Source organism: Eptesicus fuscus, chromosome 12 (genome assembly GCF_027574615.1).
Source record: "Eptesicus fuscus isolate TK198812 chromosome 12, DD_ASM_mEF_20220401, whole genome shotgun sequence".
In the NCBI taxonomy this organism is placed as follows: domain Eukaryota; kingdom Metazoa; phylum Chordata; class Mammalia; order Chiroptera; family Vespertilionidae; genus Eptesicus; species Eptesicus fuscus.
Genome location: NC_072484.1, coordinates 85517663 through 85541235, shown reverse-complemented (window position 1 = coordinate 85541235; position 23573 = coordinate 85517663). Strand labels below are relative to the sequence as shown.

Here is a 23573-nt window from a genome sequence, read left to right as displayed (position 1 = left end):
GTAGGGGGTGTGCAGGAGGCAGCTGATCAATGTTTCTCTCTCATCGATGTTTCTAACTCTCTATCCCTCTCTCTCTTCCTCTCTGTAAAAAATCAATAAAATATATTTTAAAAAAAATAAAGAAATGCCACAGGACCACACTCTGAGAACTGATGTAGACACAGTCTCAACAAATTAGCTCTCCTTCTGAGACACTCACGAAGCCCATTTCCTTTCAATGTGGGGATAGTTTTACATGTTTCAAGTAGAAACTGATAAACTAAATTTACTTCATCCTTCTCCACTACTTCCTCTTCCTCCTTCTCATCAAAATCATCAACATCATTATTTTGCATTTAGGCCGTACAAAGTATTTCCAATCCCTGTCTTTGAGCAATAGATTATTAAAAGTTAAGAAGCATCTTAGGTCATATTACCCGACACATTTACCCACGCTTCACATACTCAGAAATAAAAATTCACTGTCTTCAGGGCCCGTGTGCTAAAGAGGCACCAGGAAGGCACACCATGAAAGCAGAGAGAGCATTTTCTGTTTAAAGGCATTTTTATCCCTGAAAACTAGTTTCCATTGGACATTACACTGGCCAAGTTCATTGAGTCTGTGAGGCTATAGCTGGCTCCTTGCTTTCACAGGGTTTCCCAAATGCCTTGAGGCCACATGTTTTTGTCTTCCCTGATAGGAAGAGAACATGATGACTGTATACATTATCCAAGCTGGGGTATGTTTTAGAGTGAAAGGTAACTCTATAATATTCTAAGACATTAGGTGTGGAATGCATGCACACTCTGGGATGACAATGACTTTCTTTTAATGGGGCCGTGTCCCTATATCAACGTGACTAAACTTACATGGCTGAGTCTAAAGAATAACTGAGGCAGAGAGAAATGTAATTATGAACTGTTGGCATCTGTGTCAGCAAGAACATAATACTGGTTTTCACAGCTTAATAATTATCTTCCTTAAAATAACCAGTACTTGCTTTTGATTTATATGCTTTCCTAATGCAAACCTTTTTTGTTTCTGATTGGAAATGAAAGGATACTGCCCACTACCATGGGGTATTCTCTTTGATTTCTTCGCAAGCGTAAGACTTACAGATTAATTTAACTTCGCAGACCTAGTTTCCTGGATTTTGAGCTAATTTACTGCTTGCTCACCTGCTGGCTCCTTAGCAGCCCCATCTAGTTTTGTTTTAGGAAATTCAACAGGTGCCATGTGTCCTCACACACAAGTACGTACTATGTAGCATACCCTACCTGAGGTGTTGGATTATTTACAAATTGAAGTCAAGACCCTCCAACAGCAAAAATATTATGAGTTGTGTTATTGTGATCCTCCCTGTACTGCAGTGTTCTGGGACTGTGCTCTGTGCTCCGAGTGAAACATTCCATGAAACGCCTTCTAATTCTGTTTAGAGTGTCTTTCACTAAAACCAGCCTGATCACTGGATTCAAAATTTATTTAACACCAAACAGAAACCTTCATGAGGCCAAAAGCCAAGGAGCTCTGAACAGAGCGGGAAAAGGGAGCTATTTCTCAGGAGCTGTTATTCATCATCTATGATTCTATTACTTTCCTTCCTCATTTACACAAATTCAGAACTAAATATGTCATTCCATCTCTGTAAATACTCCTACATCTGTTCATATTTCCTTTTTTTCTCCATGAGCACGCATGCGTGAGCGCGCACACACACACACATTGCTAATTGTAGTTACAGTTTGGAGGAAGAAAGAAGAGCATCTATTCTTATCACTGGCATATGGCCAAATCCCTTCTGTCTCACAGGCACATTTTGAGTCTATCAGTAGAAGGCCTGAAGGAAGTGATTTTTTCATTTATAGATTTTTGTTTCTAAATTTTACAGCTGACAGTCGAATCCTAGAAAACAAATGTTGCTATTGTGATGTGTCCAAATTAATTTAGAAAACCCAGAAATCTTCATAATTTATACAAATGTGTAAAATGACATTTAAAACTTTCCAGAAAAGCGGTAGAGTTTTTATGCTAGCTCCCTTTTTTTATATATAAAGAATCAATAAAGGCATGCCTGTATATCATGACACAGTGTTTTGTTTTTTATGTTCCAGGAAGAAATTGATGTAAAACAAGACCAGAGGAGGAAGGTGCACAGGCTCTCTTATTCACCTCTGTGACCTCTGCATTCACTGAGTATAGGTTTGGCTTCTCCACGCCTTCAGAGAAAGCCTCAGTGTAAGTCAGGGCGGACTGCCTGACCCTTCAGTCACCCACTCCGGGCTGCTAAGTATCACATGCCTAGGAAATGCAGAACTGACCATATGCCAACTTCAAGAGATTCTTGAGAAAGACAAGCTCTCTCCTTTCTAAGAAATCTTCATTCCTACAGGTGGAGGACAATTTCAAGTATATTGTTTGCGTTTGTGGCCTTCAGGGAATGGGAGTTAAGAGAAGATAGTATAATCAATATCTAACATCAGTCAAGAAAGATGAAATAGAACACCTAATGAGGTGGTGAGGGAGAGATCACTAGGGACATTAGAATTATAGACATGCAAGAAAAATATACTAGGTCCCCCAGTATTTCAAGTACTTCCAACTTGGAATCCTGGACATTGTTGATGTCCCCCAAAATAGCACTGGAAAGTCTATTTGAAGACTTATTTTTTTAATTCAAAAACTAAACAGAAATTATATATTGATCCAAGTAAGGCCAGCTTATGTTTATTAACAGATTGTTTCATCAATGTCATGTGAAACACTGGTTATCCCATGCCGGCTAAAAGACCTGACCTACAGTATCGAATTCCCACATGGCATGATTATGCATTGGCTTCCGTGCTGTGCCAGGCCCTGGTTACCAAAGGGCAAGCTAAGTTATCATCTGGGAAGAGCAAGGACACACTGTCACATGGAACTTGGTCAGCTTACATGTGGTCAATTGTATGCAATAAAAGCTACCTTATCTTCTCTGGGTGTGCTTTTGTGACAACATAAATCAAGTTAAAACTATTGCTTTAAAATTAATCTAAATGTAGTACCATCTCATATTTGATGATACTGTGTTTTGATCTTTAGTTGTTATGTGTCAGCATGACCTTTTGGTTTTCAGTAACTAGAGTTTGCCTGGCAAACTTGAACTCTTAAACACTGGGATCATGAAGACAGATTTGGGGATGACTGTGGAATGAAACAATAAATGAGATCCTTGGTAGTGAGGCTGGTTAACAGATAAAGAAACTAACAGTTTTAGAGGATTAGATGAATTGGCAATGGCTAATAAAGTTCAAATACCAGAAGTCTTATTTATCTTCTTACGCGTATTTTTAAGCCAGACTTCTAGCAGTATTTTATATAGCAAAAGAAATGATATTGATGGAAAGTGAGGGTGGAAATCATGTAACAGTGAGTTACTAGAGAAGAAGTAGTTTCAGGAGACTCTGACTTCTAGTAGATGTAAAAGGGAAATGCATAAATTAGAACTATCGATAAATAGCATAAGTAAATACCAGTAGATAAAATAATACTTAGAGATCTAGAATCAAAATCAGGTAATTCATTATCAGAGAAATAATCTTAACAGGAGAATCAAATTCTTTAAGACTGGAATTTCTAAAATGCCAAAGTAATTATAATAGCTACCAAGGACTTAATTCCAGGCATTGTACTTGGCCTATTAAATTAAGACCGAATAACCACCCTATAAAATGTGTATTATTATTCTCTATATTTTACAAGATAAAGAGCTAGATAAAATTACTTGCCCTAAATTTCATTAGTAGCAAGTTTTAAAAATAATATTTGTACTGAGTCTGGTGTGAGACTTCATGATTTTAACAACCTATAATAATAGTTCAAGTTGGGAATTTTAAATATTCATTAATTGATCAACATTAACTTAATGTGAACTGATTTCAAGAATTATAACAGTCTAACTGCTGACCCCTTCATGCCATCTGGGTAAATCTGATGTAACATAAAGGAAACGTGGACTTCACAAAACCATCCTATCCAACTTAGATCTATGAAAGGCTAAAATACCTAGTTTATAGCATGATATAATAGTTTTCTTGCCCGACCAGCATGGCTCAGTGGTTGAGTGTCAACCTATGAACCAGCAGGTCACAGTTCCATTCCTGATCAGGATACATGCCCAGGTTGCAGGCTCAATCCTCAGTGTGAGGTGTTCATGAGGCAGCTGATCAATGATTCTCTCTCATCACTGATGTTTCTATTTCTCTCTCTCTCTCTCTTCTTTCCTCTCTAAAATCAATAAAAATGTATTAAAATAAACTAGACTACGAAAATAAAGCGGACAATGGGAAAATTCTTCAGTGCAGTAAAAACATTAAGTATGGTATATAAAACAAGATAATATGTTAATCTTATTTGCTCTTCATTTTGTTGTTTCTGCTTATCCGTATGCATGTTTATGGTATCCATTGCTCAAAAACTTTTAAGAATTTGCAACCATTAATAAAATGAACAGAATGAAATCTAGTTGATTGGGATGGGATTCAAGACTTTACATAATGTAGGTTCAATCTTTCATTCTAGACTTATCATCTCTGCCATTTTTCCATAAATGTTTCTCCCCTGATGATCTAGAAAAGTAAACATCTCTATAAAGATTTTCTAAATTTTCCACCTCGAATTATTCCTTGTCTGTACTGATTATGTTTTCCTGAATTTGCCCTCTCCTGCTTTATATAGTCATATAGCTATATTAATTAACTAGCTGGCATGATGGTAAATTTAAAAACAAAGTATGTATCATTTTTGTTATCCCCTCCAGATCATTATTCTGTAGAAATTGTAAAAACAAATGGTAGCAAAATAGATTTAATTTTGCAATATAAGCAATGTTTAGTCAAACCAAAAATGTTAATGCACCCATTGGATTAGTAGTAATTCTTAGTGATGACAAAAATAATGAAACTATTTTTAAGCTAAAAAACCATAGTTTTTCTATTTAAATAATATGATTTTGGGAATGGTTTTTGTTAAAACTTATTTCAATAAAAATAAATATTGGGGAGAAAAAATATTTGAAATATACTTTAGCCCAATTTACTCCATCAAAGCCAATGACTCTAATTATACAGATATTTAGTTCATGGCTACCCAGGGCCCAGGGTCATCTAATTGTAGTTAAGTGGATGAATAATATATTAAATTACAAATTGTTCAATTCAATTAGGCCATTATGAAAACTGAAATATGAGTATGGGCCAGTTATTTTACTCAACCTCGTGTCCAAAGCAGATTTATACTTCAGCAATCCAATGTACTACTTGGCACTCAGGAGTGATGAGAGCTGAGTGAAGTGGACTTGACGGTCTCAATGGCCACTTCAGCTCCTCATACAGTCTCCACCACATACAATAAGATATTTTAAAGCATTTCAGCTCTTAGTGTATTGTTATCAATATTTCAAAAAAGTTCTTCATGCTTTAATACTAACTTAATGTGCTAAAAATGTACAATTCCTCAGAAGCAAAAGTCTAACTTCTACCTTAAAACATTAATCAAAAAAATTGAGTTCGTAACTAATTTTCCTACCATTGAATGAAACAATTATTCATTGAATCTGGAAAATATTAAGTTATGAGAAACTCTCCTTTAAAACTTTGCACTTTATTTTGAACACAATGCACCACTACCCCAATCCCAATCTCAGTGGAACTGCCACTACTCAGCTTTCATTGAGCCTGAACTCCATTCCCTCCCTCAGATACCACATCTGATATGTTTCCAAGACTTGCCCTACAATCTCACCACCCATCTTCATTTCTGAATCCTTGTAATACCCTTTAGTAGCAGCTTTTGGTCAAGTCTTTGAAGGATTACTGCCACACCGTATCTTCCTACCGTATCTTCCTTTATTCCATTTATCTTCTTTACTTGTAACTCATCCTCCTTCAACCCTTCCTATGCCCTATGATCATGTTAAATAGAATGTGTGCAGTTACGTTACTCCGAAAGTATTTCTCTTTCCTCTATGCTTTTCTTATAAATGCTCTCTTCTTCCTGATGTATATACTTCTCTTGGCCTAGCTACCACTCATTCTCCAAGATTGACACATTGGTGTTTTTATCTTATGTATCGTAATGGCATTGTGTGCGTTAGTCTTTCATAGCACAGTTCATGGGCTGCTTTGCCTATGTCCCCCACTAGACGGTAGCTGTCTTAGGGCAGTCTTCCAACTTTGTCTTCCTAGCAACCAGCATCATGGCAGGTATACAAGATCCACTTAAAAGTTGTTGAATAAAGTATTTATTTATTTATTCAGTGAATAAATAAAAACTTCTGTTGAAAGAGAGCATTTCAAAACAGCTATTTGATTTTTTGGATTTTTAATTCAATAGATCTCAATTACTATGTAATATTAGACACCTTCTATATAAAAGTGGCAACTTGAAATTATTTCATATGACCTTGAATAAATACAATAACATATATATTATTTAGAAGTAGATAACTGTCTATATACACACACATACAATGTGAATGCTCTCTATATGAACTGTGGTAAAAACATGCGGCTTCCAATTAGCATTTATGTGTCAAACTAAAGCAATATAGGCCACTTCCTCACTCGACATAGTACTTAAATGACCATGGAAGAATACATATTTTAAAGAGTGGTAACCATTCAGGTTCCACTTTAATGTTCCTAAATCATGTTAATAATATGACAGGTTTCTGTTTTAATGGACTTTATCATAATGGATTAACTAAGTGTTAGAATAAAGAATTGGCAATATATGTATGTAATTTATCACTCCCTCAAATTGATACTTCCTCAAATTAGAAATTGGAAATTGATTCAAAAAGAATAGTCATGATCTTAAAAATGAGAGAACAAGTGGCAAGTAAGAGGAGCTGGGCTTACCCGTTCAGTCATTCATTCTCTTCCTCATTTTTGTACTTGTAGATCTGTATATTTGACCTCTAAATCAACTTGCAAACTTAAGAATAAATGGACAAACATGTGTTCCTTCAGCAGCCCCTTTATGTGATCAATAGCAAATGAGACAGTCTTAATCAAGTATGACAATAACATGTGTGTAGGTGTGAATGTGAATGTGGTGTGTGTGTATTTATTACTTCTGCTCATAATTCCCTTTTGAAGTTAATATTATTCAAATAGAACTTGGAGAAAGGTTCTCATTAAATGTAATGAATTCAAAAATTTCCAGTTTCCATTCAGGTAAGAAAAAACCAGACACCTCCAAAGTATACCAACATATTCTTGATTTAGCCAAATTAACAACATGAAATTTGGCTTTAAATAAACCTCCATGGATTACAATGCAAACCTCCATGGATTTACAAAGTGAGCAAATAAAGGTAAATGCTGATTTGATGATAATATCTCCGTGCCTTTCAAAACTTTCCATTTCAGATTTAATATTTAATTAGTCCAACTATATGCCTTCATACCACAGGGAAATAACCTCTCAGTCATATTAAGATAGTCAAACATATTCTTGCCAATTTTCTATGTAGTTACCTAAGCTTCCCATGTGATAGGCTAAACAGATGCATTATTCAGGATATGTGAATATAAATATTTAAAATGTGTATGTATATAATGGATACCTAAATAAATGCATGTATGTTTTTGGAATAAATGCTAAATTTGCATCTTTCACTGCCTAGCAGGTGGAAGGTAACAGTGTTGCTGATGGTCACTGACACATTTAAGTCAGTATTTCTGTGAATAATGGGGAAAAGAATACACAAAAGAATTAGAAGAGGTTTTAGACGTGCCCTTATTAAAGAACCTTTCAATCAAATTGCCAGTTCACTTTTTTAAAATAAATCTTTATTGTTGAAAGTGTTACATGTGTCCCTTTTTATTCCCCCATTGCCCTTTCCTCCCTCCCCACAAGCCTTCACCACCCTATTATCTGTATCTATGGGTTATGCATATATGCATATGAGTTCATTGGTTGATCTCTTCCCCCCACCACTCTCCCCTGCCTTCCTGTTTGCTTTTGGGATGACAGGAACATGACCCTCCACACAGCTGAAGGATTTGTGGTAACTACACATAGAGAGCAGAGACAAGGGCCAACATCAATACTTTGATAGGGAATCTGTCATGGTTTCTCAAGTATGTGCCTTTCTGGTGATTCTCACTGGTCTAACCAAACCTTACAAGTGAGACTAAATGAGAAAGTAGATAGTACATAGGTATTTAACAGTAATAGTAATCAGAAGAGACAAGATCCTAGAGAATATTCAATCCAATCTCTGATTATTTTGGAGAGGAGAATGAGCCTAGAGTTTTAGAGAGTTGCCAGAGAAGAGAAAAGGAGATAAGAGGAGAGGAACAATTTTTCTCCTCATAATATCAATCACTCTTCATTGTAATTATGTGTATGTCTATGCCACCCAGAACCCTAATAAGCCAGGCTCCGTGTCAGTCTTAGTCATTATATATCCCTAGTACCCAGCACGATGCTTCTCAAAAACAAGTGGATGAATGGATGAGTGAATAAATGTTTCATGTTAACTTGGGGAAGGTTCTTAACCTCATTAAGTAAGCATCACCTTCATGTTTAAAAAATATTACTAGAGAAAAATTTTAAAAATACATAAAAATGCTTCGCAATGGGCTTTGCTCAAAGAAACATATATTAATGGAATGACTGATTGAATGAATGAAGCCAAATATAAGGAAAATATCTCTTTCTCTGGAAGCTTCAGCTATAAGACATAGACAAATAGGAAACGCTTTTGGCGTACCTTCATCTAATGGCTCAAAGAAAAAGGGAAAGAGAAAATATAAAAAAAAACCTCAATACACAATAAGGAAATTAAATATAAATTATTTGTTAAAGGAAAAATGGTTGTTTACTGTACTCTAGAGAATATAATCCTAGAAAGAATAAAGAACACTACAAGCCCAGCCGGTGGGGCTCAGTGGTTGAGCGTAGACCTATGACCCAGGAGGTCACGGTTTGATTCCCCATCAGACCTCATGCCTGTGTTGCGGGCTCCATCCCACACGTCGGGTGTACAGGATTCTCTCATCATTGATGTTTCCATCTCCTCTCCCTTCCTCTCTGAATTCAATAAAAATATATATATATTTTTAAAAAGAGTACCTGATAGAATCCTGACTTCGGCTTCGTTTCCTGTTCTCGAGCTGGCTGGATTGCGGGCTAAGCACCGGTAGATGCCCGCGTCCCCAGGCTGGAGTCTGCTGATCTGCAATGCGCCCGAGGGCAAGGCCACCACCCGGGAGTCGCCCAGGCCCGGGGCCAGGTCCTGCTGGTTTTTCTGCCAGTGGATCGTTGGCATGGGCTCCCCGATGACTTCACACTTGAGTAACACCGTGTCTCCCATGAAGGCCGTGACAGACTCTGTCTGGGAGAGAAACCTCAGAGGTCCTGGGGGAAAAACGAAGAAGGAAGGGTACATCTTTCAGAGGAGATGCAACAGTCACCAATAAAAATAATCGCATTTGTATTCTGTATAGAAACCTGTATTTTACCAAGTATTTTCTCATCTTTCATCTCATTTGTTTTCTCATTTTACCACAGTATGTGCCTGGCACTACAGTAGTTTCTGGAGCTAAAATACGATGATGATATGGCCATTAATCTCTAGAAGTTTACTGTTCTGTTGTTATTGGCTAATAAAACAGCCTTGTAAAATAAGCAGAGCAGACAAGATCATCCTCATTTTATACATTAGGAAATGGAGGCGCAGAAAAGTGAAATTCCACAAATAAATGCCCAGTTGTCACGTTGCAATACTGCAAATGAGACTTGCTTCTTTTTGATCCAGGTCCTGTGCTCATCCATCATCCCACTTTGAACAAAGAACTATTAAATTAAGGGATTATGATGGACTGGCCACATGGCATAACCTAGGGCAGCTTCAAGAAAAAAATGGGCGATATTAACCACCGATTATAGTAACAGAGAACACACTGTCATGGGCTAACAGCTTAAGGCAAATATGCATCTGTATTTGTCAGTTAGGGTTGTGGTGTAGAGAAAAAATGCTAAAGCTAGAGGGGGTCAATGGGGGAGAAAAGGGGACATATGTAATAATTTTGACAATAAAGAGTTTTAAAAAAGAAAATGTAGGGGAAAGTGAAAAAACAATTAAAAAAAATAAACCAAACAACTGGCCATCCCTGAGCACAAGCCTTGCTAGAGAAGCCTCCTTCATGGTGATGTTGTGATGTGAAAGGGTAGATGATACTGTAATCTGCCCTCTGAAACCCCTTTTTTGAAAAGATGGATAATTGTGACCCTAAAGCTTTGACCATAAGAACTATTTTTATAATTGCAAATAAACATTATTATATGAACTGTGCCATTACTGATAGATGCATTTTTAGAGTAACCTCAATTAAATAATCCTAATTCATTGATTCATGTGCTATTCATCACCGTTATATTACAGTATTCCTATTTTCATTTTAATCTTACTCAAAATTTCTTTCATTGTATGTGCATTTAAGATAAAGTTTTATTCATTCATCAATTTGAGGTTCACATCCAGTTTTGCTGATCATATTTTATGCAACTTCTATTTTATAGATTTATTTTAACTAACTCAAAATTTGCTAGGTTTAGGTTTAAAATTTATTTAGTCAATATTTAGTCAATAACAAATTCCATTATATTCAGTTTTAAATAATGTTGGTTTTATTTTGGATCTATTGATTTTCACAAACCTAACTTTCCCTACAATATGATGGATATTTTTCTGGAGTGAAAAGAGCAAAGGCAAAAGGTCTAGGTCAAGACATCATAATTTCATATGGTCTTCATCCCTAACATTTTATTTTGTAACTAAGGAAATGTAGTTGGGAATAATGTACTTACATGTACAAATTACATATTTTATACAACATCCGTAAGTTGAGGAAATATCTGAATACTTTTGCATATTCAGATGTATGGATGTATGGTCCTATATAAGTTATGCATATTAGATAAAATTTTAATATCTATTTTACGTCTAAATGCTGGCGGCATTCAAAATGTTCACTTGCAAATTTCTAGAAATAGAATAAAATATAAAATGAAAGGGTAATTCAAAATGATACTCAACAATTGGTCCCTTTCTGTAAATTTCTTCTAGCTAAAAGAATCATACACGACACAAAATTGTGTATTAATATAATTAAACTTAATGAAATCAAATACTATTCCACATGTTTATTCAATATGCATTCTATGCTGATTTCAGAACTTAATAAACAGGGGTCAGAAATGCCCCCTATTTAAAATTTATCAATGTAATGTTTGAAAACTTCAGATAATTGGTTATTTAACAGAGTGAGAAATTGTAAGTATGATCTGTAGCTTTTTCTTTTTGTCTGTACAAAGGAAATCCTGCACATCAAAAAGCAATTCTAAGTTTATGAGGCTCTATATGACTAGAATTAATGCTCCCAATATTGTGCTGAATTGTAGCATTCACATCTCCTACTGTTGTACAAACCAGCAATAGCATTAAAAGGCGAAGAAGTTATAGGCTATCAAGTTAGTAGTATATTTTCAAGGCATGAGTATGAGCACCCGGTAATGAACACTAAACTCACTGTAACTCATAAGAATGAAATGCGGTGTCGTCAGAAGAGTCATTTAATGCTCTAATGCAATGTGAACAATTCCTGTGCTGTGTTCATAGGTAGATACAGACATAATTTTAACTAGATCCTCATGAAAAATAGTTACCTGCTCAACAAGAGCCTGCCTGTGCATGAGAACAGCTGGGTTCAGGCTCATTAGATCTCATCTGAACCCCTGTGATCACAGCACAAATGGTCTTCGTATCTCTGCTCTTTTCTTACCCAAATCCATTCAAACATCGTCACAAGATCAGTGTTCCTAAATCACCCAAGTTTTTGATTCACTCAGAAAATTCTGATGTTCCAAAACATTTTTAGTATTGTCTTACACCCCTAATTCTGGTACCCAAGAATTCTAGCACAATGCACCTTCTCGGCTCATCTCCATAACTCTTGCAAAATAATTCTTCAATCTAGTGGACCATCCTATGCCCTAATCATGGCTTCCCCTTGACTTAATTCTCATGATATGTCCTCCAAAGAAGTATACCCTCTCCCCTAATATAAAAACTATAGTCATTCTTAAGATATTGAGTCAAAAAATGTCCATTCCCCTAGGCTTGCTACTAGAGATCATCTCTCAACCCTTTAAATGTCCATGACGCTCACAGATAACATGACATAATTGAGTGTATAAAAAAAAAGTCTGAGGACTATTTATATGTTTGTATATGTGTACTTTTTGGTATTTTATGTACACAGAGTATATAAAAGAAATAAATAAATATTTATCGAGGTTTGATGTGACTCTAAATATTTAAATAGAGCACTACAAACATCCAAATGTTGATAATTATGTTTGAATATGTCGCCTCACTTTCCAGCATATTTTGTGGCATTTTGGGATGAACATTCCTAGGTGCCAGATTACTTGGGGTCACTTCCCTGCTTTACCATATAACCAGCTGGGTGACTGCACAAGGCCTCAGGGTTATCTTTTTCCTCTATTTTAAACTCCTTTATAAACAGCCTCATTTAACCCTCACAACAGCTCTTTCAGTATTATTGTCTTCACATTACAGATGGGACTCGAATGGGAGCAAAACTGATTCGAAGGTTTACATTATGCATGAATGTTTAAGAATGTAAGCTTCAGGACTGAATTATTACACTTCCTAAAACACCTTATTTCCCCAACCTAAGTGAAAATATCTCAAGAGGAATTTCTTTTATATATCAGTACCTCCCCACTCCTGCTCCAAGTATATCAGCACAGCACTGGGTAAAATGGTTATTTAATAAGTACCTTATCTCTAGATTGTCTTATAGGCCAACTTCAGCCTGTAGGACTGTACTATTAGAAATAACACACAAACCTGTTTTTAGTGTTTTCATGGAGGTCCTTATATTTATACACACACACACACACACACACACACACACAGACACACACACACATTATTGATTTCAGAGAGGGACAGAGAAGAAGAGAGAAATAGAAACACCAATGATGAGAGAATCATTGATGGGTTGCCTCCTGCACAACCCCCACTGAGGATCAAACCCACTGCCTGGACATGTGCCCTGACCGGGAATCGAACTGTGATCTCCTGGTTCATAGACTGATGCTCAAACACTGAGCCACACCAGCTAGGCATGGAGATCTTTCATTGTTTACCTTGTAGAAGGCTGTTTTTAAGAATGACTTGTAGTCAAGGTCCCTGCCCTCACACTAGCCTGGCCCAGGATGCTATGCCTGCTTTAGATTTGGAAATACCTGGACTTGCTGGAAGTGTCCCATGTCAACCACCTTACAGTTTACACACTATCTGCACATCCAGGGATTAACGATGCCCAGCACCTAATGAGGATCAGCTCAGGAGCCATTCACATAAAAGAACATGTGGTTTTACAGATGGAAAAGTCAGACACACGTTGCAGCTCCGTGTATCCTCTGTCCTAGAAATGATAAACACAGAGGCTTGTAATTCAAATTTCATAAGTGACTAACAGTCAGTCAAAGTGCCTAGGCTTCAGTCTCAGAAATTTTATTGATGCCAACTCTCCTGATTGTAGTTGTATAGTAAGCGTTAGGCGCTGTGAGAGGCGATGTATTGCCATGATGAGCGCACCATGGAGAAATGGGTCTCACCCTGTTTATTTTGATTTCTGTAAGAGATCCTTCAGTTATTCTCCAATACTGATTTGAACTCTAAACGATTCATATACTAGTATAATTGTCTATTTATATATGTTACTTTGTTAAATGTTGCTCAAGGCTTGTTAAACAGCTATAAGCCCAATTCTTTTTCTAGAACATTTACTAACTACCCATGCAAGGAGAGAATATTTTATTTTCAGCTCTTCAATAACACAGTGCTCGAATACCTGGGGTTTCATAGTGCCAACACAGTATCGGAACCCTCCCTTCCTCAGAGACACGTCCTCAAACACAGATAGAACCAATTGTTCCTGTATATCTCCTTTGTAGCACTTATTTCAATTGTAATCAATTAACTGGAAAATTAACTTAATAGCCATCATCCCAGCTAATATATAAATTTCACAAAAGCAGGGCTGGGTCTATTTTATTCTGTACTCTGAGGACTTACTAGTAGTATAGTACATGGTATATAGTTCTCCATCAAATACATGTTGGGTAGAAAAAATGTATTATTGGTAAGATAACTAGTTTAGGAAAATATCCCAGACCCTAAACGTTGGGGGTTCTAGGAAAGACAGCAAGGTTAGGGAGGCAGAAAGAGGGAAGAAAATAGGGATTTCTTCATGAAAAGTAAAAAAACAGCTGAGGCTACATAACTGGCAACCCATCAAGCCTTTCATTTGAAAAGAGACGGTATGGAGAGAAAAGCTACGCCTAGTGCATCCATGACAATTTTATCCAAACCCCATAAATTCAAACTGTGGACCAGGGATGTATATTCGGGATGAGATTTCCTCATCCTCCCTTCAAATCACTGTCCCCAGGAATAAAGTTATCAGCATCTCAGATCCAGCCCCTGCCCATCTGGGACAGCCTGGGCAAAGGCTGCAGCCATCCAGCAGGTCCTGGCCCATGCCTATTTCCTCAGGAGCAAGGGATAACCAAACCGTTGGCTGTCACTAGGGCAGTGGAAATGTTATTGACAAAGGCAGCAAACATTCTTCATTTGGGGTTTTCCTTTGTGATGCTAAACAAATGGGGTAAAAAAAATCTCCATGGCAATGAATGAAAGCTGCTAAGTCTACAGGGACAGCCAACGTGTTAGAATGAAAATCATGAGAACAATAGTCTCCTTCCACCCAGGCACCCATGTACCACATGGCCTACGAGAAATCTTCCCATCAGACCCTGACGGGCAGAAAGTTTGACTATCTTCAACATGCACTCTGCTCTCCGAGTCGTTTAATTCGAAACGATTTGCTTTATAAGCAAAAGTGGAAGTAAAGCTTTTCACAGTCCAGGTTGATGCCAAGACTCTCCGCCTCTAGGGAGACCTCTCCTCCACCCACACGCTCACAGATGGGGGCCTAGTCCTTCCTTGAAATTCTAATCTGAAAATGGCACATCCTTCTGCTTTGCCCTCTACCTCTTTGCCAGACTATCGGGATCCTCATCTCCTCCTCTGGAAGGTCTAATTATTAAGGAATTAAAATTCACTTAATAAAAAGAGACTTATCAATTGGGGGACAGACTCTGGGGTTGGAAATACGCCTGGCTTCTACATATTCAGCAATGTGGTGATATTTTACAACGACTGCCCCAGGAGAGCTGCTGTTAATGCCTTGTTTGCTCCAAATGAAAGCCTGAAAGCTGTGTGCCTTCCAAGCCAGGCCTTGTTTACCCCCGTCCTCCTTTTAAATCTCAACTTAGCCCCAGGAAAGAGAATAGAGCTAATCCAAAGAGAAGTTCTCTAGATTTGGTAACCAGAAGACCAATAAAGGATTCCGGGAATTCATTGTAAGCGCATTTCTGTCTGTCTGTCCATTTCCATTTCTTTATTATTTAAAGGTTTTTGTTTGAGTTTTAGCTTTTTAATTTTCATCGGAAAGATTACAGACTCCTAGGTGACTGGCTGAGGAGCAGTGGCTTGGAAGTGGCGAGGCAAAGCACAGCTAGTGAGCGTGCCTGGGGGGTGACAGCCACACTTGCCCCGTGTGTGAGATTATAAGAACCATCCATGTGGCCAATTAACTGAACATCAAAAGGATGTCACAGAAGAAGTGTGACAGGAGGAGGAAACCTGTGCCCATTACACAGTCAGTTTGTCTAACTCTGCAAGATTAGGAGCATTAGGAGCACACAATGAACTCCTCTCGGAAGCAAAAACAAACAAAAATGTCAGGAAGATATGCCATCAGCTGAGGCTTTCACAGAGTCTTCTATGGGGTTTGTCCAATGTAAATGCTATAAAGAACTGGTAATCTCCCAGCTTCTTGAAGACTGCTTATACATACGACTTGGAACCAAGTGATCATTTTGGGACCCCCATAATCTCTGGGTGACCAAGAGCCAGTTTAAATGCTGGTCTGTCACAATCTCACCAAGTAGCCTCGCTAGATTTTTGGTCTTCAAGTCCATGGAGTAATTCAAGATTCTCCAAATCATCCTTTTTAATAATAGCCTTGGGGCCTCTGGTAGCCTACATGGCGGGGAAGCACTAAGCGATCCCTACAACTGCTTTTTTCTACCACCTGAGAGAGCCTGGCAGTTCTCTAATTCATCAGACGTTGCGTGTGCTTTGACTACACAAGTTCTACAGCTCCATGAGGGCAGCCTGGGCATGGCATCGTATGAGATTCACATCCAGCCTCTTTCCTGAATGAATCATGTCAAAGACCCACTAACAGGGAAGCCATATCCCAAACACTTAGCAAGAGATTACCCTATTGGTGTCAAAGGTCATTAAGTCAAGAATCTATTGGGGTAAGATTGTTTCAAACGTTTAATTTAGCATATTATCCAAAAGATTACATCATATTCTACCTGTCAATCTTTAAACTAAGTGCTAATTTTTCTTCTTACCAGTAACACTGAATGAATACATATAGAGGTTGGCAAAGGTAGGTTTACAGTTGTGAGTTTAAGACACATGTTTATTCTTCTATCATTTGTTAATTATTGTATCATGTATGTGTAGTGCAACTGTAAACCTACTTTTACCCAGCCCTATATTGGGCACTGTGTAAGGCAGGGTATATATGGATGAAGTCTAGCCTTTGCATTGCCGTAAAGGGCTCTACTGAAGTCCCCTGGCAACACTTTTTACTCTCAGTTTGTTCCAAGGACCAACATCCTCTAAAAATGAATGACTGTTTTTTCTGTCGTAAATATGCACTGAGTCCTATATTTAGAATTTGTAGACAGAGACCGAAGAAAGGAGAAACCTAAACGGAGCACAGTTTCAATAGAAGGAGGCAGCAGAGAGTAGTGTCAGCTCAAAGCCTTTATTTCAGTATATAACTGATTCAACTCAATTTGATAATAGCCAAGATCCACATCAAATATAGCAAAAGGATTCCATTTTTTCCTCTCAGAATTTTAGTTTCTTTTTCCTCCCCCATAAAATCAATCTGTAATATGATAATCAAGAAATCCCAGCAGAAATAATAACTTTGATTAAAGACTTCTGGTGAATCTATTTAATTTTAATTTTGATTTGGAAGTACCTACTGGGAGAAAATTGAAGCTAATAAAACACATTTGTATGCTATGCATTCGCACAATAAAAATGAAAAACCAAAATATTTCTGCTTAACTGTTGAACTTGTGTGATTTTTGTATTCTCTCTTTTTAGAGAAATCTTGATAACATCAAGACTTTTTAAAGAATTATGAAAATTTGGGGTAGCTTGACCCAGAGAAAGCAGATATACCTGACATAATGAGGTATGAATGAGGAAAAACATTGTCTGGTCTCAAAGTTCATAGTTTGGTAAGGGTTTCACACTCACCTGGATCAATGTCCACCACAAGAGTCTGAACTAATCATTTATTCCAACTGATCTTTTTGTGTACTTAGTCCCTAGGCATTATTTTGCTGTTGAAGAATGTCAGTAAATTGGAGAAGAGTAAAGCATCCTTCATGAAAATCTTTTAGTTGTGGAATCCTTCTCCCGGCCCAATTGTATTGTCTGATACTTGAACAGAGGAGGAAGATGGAAAAGGGCATGCCTGGGCAGTCAGAGACAAAATTCTCCCCCTGCTTCTAAGGGAGCCAGATGTGTGCTACAGGTGTATGTAGTTGGAAGTAAAATATTCCTTAAGAATAGCTTTAAGCCTCAATATCAGAGTACTTATACACTTTTTATAGAAGCACAAACAAAACGTCTTCCAAGTTTATGATCTTCTGACCTATGAATGTAAAAAGAAGTATTAAAGTATTGAGAAGTAGTTCTCAAGAAGAAGCATGGTCCCATTGCTAGAGCATAAGCTTAGAAGAGAAGTGTTGGTATACGTGTGCGTAGATGCAGATGGAGACGCATATGTAGGTATGTGTGTGTATGTACACTTATATATGCACAACTATTGTCAAATATACACATACCTCTATTTCCAGTGAGTTTATGTATGCATAACACACATCTACCTCACATATATATTTGCAGAGATATATAGTTAACTATTGAATTTGGGCAAAGCAATCATATTATCATAGTGCATTGTTCTTTGTTGTTAAAGAGTAATTTTTATCTTAAATAATTCAAATAATTAACAGGAGATTTTCACCATCATTATACATGTATGTGGTTTCCCTTTATAAAACATAACTCTTTTCCTACACATCCTTTCCACTAAATTTTTCAAGTTACCAGAGAATTTAGATCTAAAAAAATAAGCTGACTCCAGTTCCATCATTTAGAGAAATGATAATAGTCTATAAATCATAAGCTTGTCCAGAATACAGAACTTTAATATGATTCAAACTCATCAGACAAGATGCCTTATTATTCACACCAAGCTAACTGCTAATTTTCAGAGACAAATGCACCTGTGGAGAAAGAAATCATATCTTTAAATTGCATTATCCGCTGACAAGACCACATACTGTTTGTCCTTGTTCTTAATACAGAAACCAGAGGGTGTAAATCCCTTCATCATTCTGTCAGCACTTCCGGCCAGGGTGTTAATGGCCTACAGCCAGGAAGTTGTATAGGCTTCCAGCCAATCAGCAAGGAGACCATTTAATCGGCTTTTCAAACAGGAAGCACAATTTGGGGAGGTGGGGGAGCTCAGTGCTAATGCATTTAGATGGAAACATATTTTAAATCTCCAATTAAAACAAGGGACAAGAGATCTTAATCCTTTGTGACATAGAGTGGGTAGAAGAGACTCACTTCATTTATTAAGTGAAAGGCTCATTTTACTGATGGCAACTACATCATCGGCATCTCTGCAAATTTCTTTTCAGAGACTAAACCCAGTCTCCCCTGCCAAGATGAAAGTACTCTAAGTTTCTTCAGAGAGAAGCATTAGAAAGGTCTCCTGCTTGGTAAAGCCAACACATCCAAGGGAAGATGATTTTGTCTGGTGCAGGGGCTGTGAACTGTCTAATTCGGAGACAAATTGACCACATTAACATGACCAGTAACAGTTGGATAAGCTATACCGCGAGGCTGTGGAAATTCACCTTTTGAAATTCTTTGGGGAAAAAAGCATCATAAAATTGAGATAAACAATTGTTTTAAATATCTTGGAAAAGATATTATCTGGTATCCACCAGGGTTGTATTATGAGAGCAATAAGGATTACATAAGTTGTAAGCAATTTATTCAAACATGTTAATGAATGGGTGGGGAAATGAACATTGTGGACAAGATCTAAAAATAGAAGTTTATGCAATTGTGTCTTTAAGTCTTAATTGTATAGTATTAAAACGCTGAACATCCTTTCTTTGCCTTTTGCTGGTATTAACTCTTTGCAGCTAAAATGACACATGTAGAGAAAACATAATATTAAGTATTAAGCAGCACAAAAGGTAGAAAATAACATGCTTGACTCTCCATTTCTACAAAGATATATTAATGCTAGCTTAAAAAAAGAAGTCATGGATACATTTTTCTAAAACGTTAGGAGAGAAGGCTAGATGGAGGAGCCTGCAGAGTGAGAGCAGGATTCAGATAAAAGCACAAGGAATCTACAACATCTTAATTGGAGATAAAACTCAGAGTCGGGGTTGCAGCACCTGCTAGGAGCTTCTGTCTGACTCGAAATCTTGCTGTTCTTTCATTTAATCTGGGCAGATCTCACACACTTACCATGGCCACTCTGTTTCTATCTAGTCCTGCTCAGATTGCATTAGAATAATAGCATTAGGACACCAGAACATTTGGAAGCAAAAAGTCAGTGGCAAGGGTCACTATATACTAGGGGCCCAGTACATGAAATTCGTGCACTGTGGGGGGGGGGGTGTCTCTCAGCCCAGCCTTCCCCCTCTCACAGACTGGGAGCCCTCAGGGGATGTCCTAAGTTGCAGTCTGGCCTCCCTCTGCAGGAGGCAACTGGGCTGATCAGGAGAAGGTGCCAGCCCCATCACCCCACTGCTGCAGCCACTGCCAGCCACCGCAGCGGCCAAGGTGTTTTCATCAATACGGACTCCAGTCCCTTCACCATGAAAAAATGACAACTTTCTTTAGGCATTTTCAAGATGTGTCTTTCATAGGATATGACATTTCTTTCTTTCTTTTTTTTTTGTTTTTATCCTCACCTGAGGATGTTTCCATTGATTTTTATAGAGTGTGGAAGAGAGAGAGGGAGAGACAGAGAGAAACATCAGTGTGAGAGGGACACTTTGATTGGTTGCCTTCTGCATGAGCCCTGACCTGGGCCCCGGGCAGGGAGGAGCCTATAACCTAGGTACATGCCCTTGATCAGAATCAAACCCGGACCCTGCGGTCAGCAGGCCGAGGCTCTACCTACTGAGCCAAACTGGCTAGGGCAGGATATGACATTTCTTAGCCTCTCCAGCCGCGGACCTTTGTTTTTTTCTCCAGGAGTGTGGTGGAAAAACCCTAGATCACCTTCTTGGATTCTTATTACCCAAGTTACCAAGAACACTGCAAGTGGTGGCGTTCAGGGAGCTTAGGCAATGAGTGGTCAGAAAAGGTGTTTACACTCGAACTGGTTTGGCTCAGTGGATAGAGCGTCGGCCTGCAGACTGAAGGGCCCCAGGTTTGATTCCTGTTAAGGGTATGTTGCTTGGTTAGGGGCACATCCCCAGTGGGGAGTGTGCAGGAGGCAGCTGATCGATGTTTCTGACAGTCTATCCCCGTCTCCTCTTCTCTGTAAAAAAATCAATAAAATATATTTTTAAAAAAGAAAGAAAAGGTGTTTCCTTTGCAGCCCATCCACAGAGGATCCCCTGCATTGTGTCCAGTGGGCTAGGGGTGTGTCCCCGGCCACCAAGGGCACACCCCAAGCCTGGAGGCCCCATGTTCACTGTGTCTGCCGGGCTGGGGGAGGCCTGGACCCGGCACACAGTGTGCAGCAACCGCCGGGGGCATGCCCCCAAGCCCAGGCGCATGCGCAAGCGGCCACGGCATGGGGCGCACCATGGTGATGCAGTGGATGTTCCAGCCCTGCGGCCACTTGCACTTGGAGCCCCCGGCTGCTTGTCCCAGGACCCAGCCTGCTTGGCGCCCCTGGCCACTCATCCCGGGACCTGAGCCGCTTGGCGCCAGCACCTGTCGGCCACTCCTGGCTTGGAGTGGCTTGGGTCCCGAGGATGTTCCGGGGACCCAGGCCGCTTGGCACCCATGTATGCAAATTAACCCACCATCTTTGTTGGGTTAATTTACATACTCACTCCTGATTTGCTGGTGGGTGTTGTGGAAGTACAGTCAATTTGCATCTTTCTCTTTTATTAGTGTAGATATATCATGAAATGTGAAAATTATATGCAACTCAAATAGCAGTATCCATAAAACAAAGTTTAATTGGGACATAGACACACCCCTTTGTTTACTGATTGTCTATGGCTGTTTCCAAGATACCAGGACAGTTGCATAGTTGTGGCAGAGACTATATGGACTGCAAATGTGGAAATATTTACTCTCTGGTCCTTTAGAGAAGTTTGGCTCCTTGCCTATGGTAATTCAGGAGTTCTAAATTAACTAATTGATTTCATGTACATTTTGGTCAATGTGGTTGGAAGAATAACCTACCTACCTGGCATACTTGAGCTCTATGATCTATTGCACAAAAATAATCACTTCATATCTTAACATTTCATGTAGATGGGGCCCCAGAGGGTGCTTGCTCACTTCAAATGAAACTTTTATGAACAGAATAAAAGGAGTAAAAAAAAAAAAAAAAAGAAGGTTTATGAGACAGTTTTCTTCTACTTTCTTTTAGGTCCAATTTGATTTCTACAGCAACTTAGATAGTAACGAGTGAAAGTGTATTTGTTAGAGCAAAAATTGTGGAATCCCCAGAACTTAATATTAGAGAAGTTTAAGCAAAGGAGCCATTTTCAGTACCCTTACTTCCAAATTGCAATCAATGCAATTTTTCAGGTTTTCTTCCTAAGCCTTCTGTTTGAAATGAATGCAAGGTAGTGTTATAAAGAGATGAGTTTATATCTGGATGTGTGAGGAATTATAGCTATGAGATATTTTGTTTAGTTTTGTTTGCTTTTCTTATTATTCTTATTTATATTCCCATGGATCAAATAATTTTAAGACCAATTCCTTTTGAAGTGCTTTCAGGTGCTCCAGCACATTAATTTATTTATTCACTGTTTATTGAACACCTAATATGTGCCAGAAACTTCTCCATTAAGTAAAAGGTAATAAATGGAAGACATAAAACACACTACCCTAGTAAAATCTATATACTTTTTAGAGAAATCAGACATTAAACAAATAAATAAGTAAAAATAAAGTCTGAGCGAGGGGACTGAATATCCTGGGGAACAAATAAATCAGGAAAGGGAGGTAAGTGTGTGGAGGTTGGGAGCTTTGGCAATTTTAAATAAAGGGAGCTCAGGAAAAGCTTTTCTTAGAAAAAAGGTCTCAAAGGGGTGAGGAAGGAGACCCTGTCATGCTCTGTGGGACCAGACTTTTCAACAGAGGCAAAAACACATGCCAAAATCTCAAGGAGGGGGCATTTGGGTCCTACGGAGAGTGAACCATTGAATAAGTCCCCCAACTACTCTAAAGGTCTTTCCAGGCGTGTGAGAGAAATAAAGTTAAGAAACATTTCTAATCGAAGGGAAAAGCATATTGTACTGTGTATGCAAGAGGCAGATAGTGAGGTGCCGGGAGAGATGCTCGTTCTTTCAAGCTCAGAAAATAAAAATGGGGTTTCTAGAAGAGACGGATCTTATAGATTGCTTGGAAGGATGGCTATGAGGCAGAGTGGAAGGAGGGCAAGGCTAGCAATGCATGTGATCAGAAAACACTTGTGCAACACCATAATTAGAGTGGTATTAATTTGGTTTGTGTTGCATGATGAAGTAGATGACAGAGAAACATTAGAAAATTTTGTGGAAAGTCAAAGGGAAGAGGGATTGCCCTAACTGGTTTGGCTCAGTGGATGAAGCGTCGGCCTGTGAACTCAAGGGTCCCCAATTTGATTCCAGTCAAGGGCATGTACCTTGGTTGGGGGCACATCCCCAGTAGGGGATGTGCAGGAGGCAGCTGATTGATGTTTCTCTCTCATCGATGTTTCTAACTCTCTATCCCTCTCCCTTCCTCTCTAAAAAAATCAATAATATATATATATATATATATATATATATATATATATATATATATATTATTTATTTTTTTTAAAGGGAAGTGGGATTGAATAGGGAGAAGGTAGCTAGTGGTAGATCAGAAGTTCTGGGGAAGAGACTGTGAGCTTAATCCCACATGCATGGAGGACAAGTATAGTATATACTATGGCTGCAGAAATGAGGTAAAATGCTCAGGAAAGAGAATAAGTAACATTACAATTTAGCTTTAACATGCTAAATTGGTGCATAGGTTGGGGTGATAGGACACAAGATTAATAGGTAGGTAAATAGGAAATAAAATTTGCCTCTAAATGGTTCAATTATT

The 23573-nt window shown here is 38.3% G+C and overlaps 1 protein-coding gene across 1 annotated transcript in view; it reads right to left on the bottom strand.

Annotated features, from left to right (window-relative positions):
* DCC (DCC netrin 1 receptor) overlaps window positions 1–23573 on the bottom strand; it is a 566817-nt gene that overhangs the window by 455359 nt on the left and 87885 nt on the right. The window contains exon 3 of the mRNA XM_054723604.1: window positions 9101–9385. Within this exon, the coding sequence (XP_054579579.1) occupies window positions 9101–9385 (285 nt within the window). The remainder of the gene's footprint in view (window positions 1–9100; window positions 9386–23573) is intronic.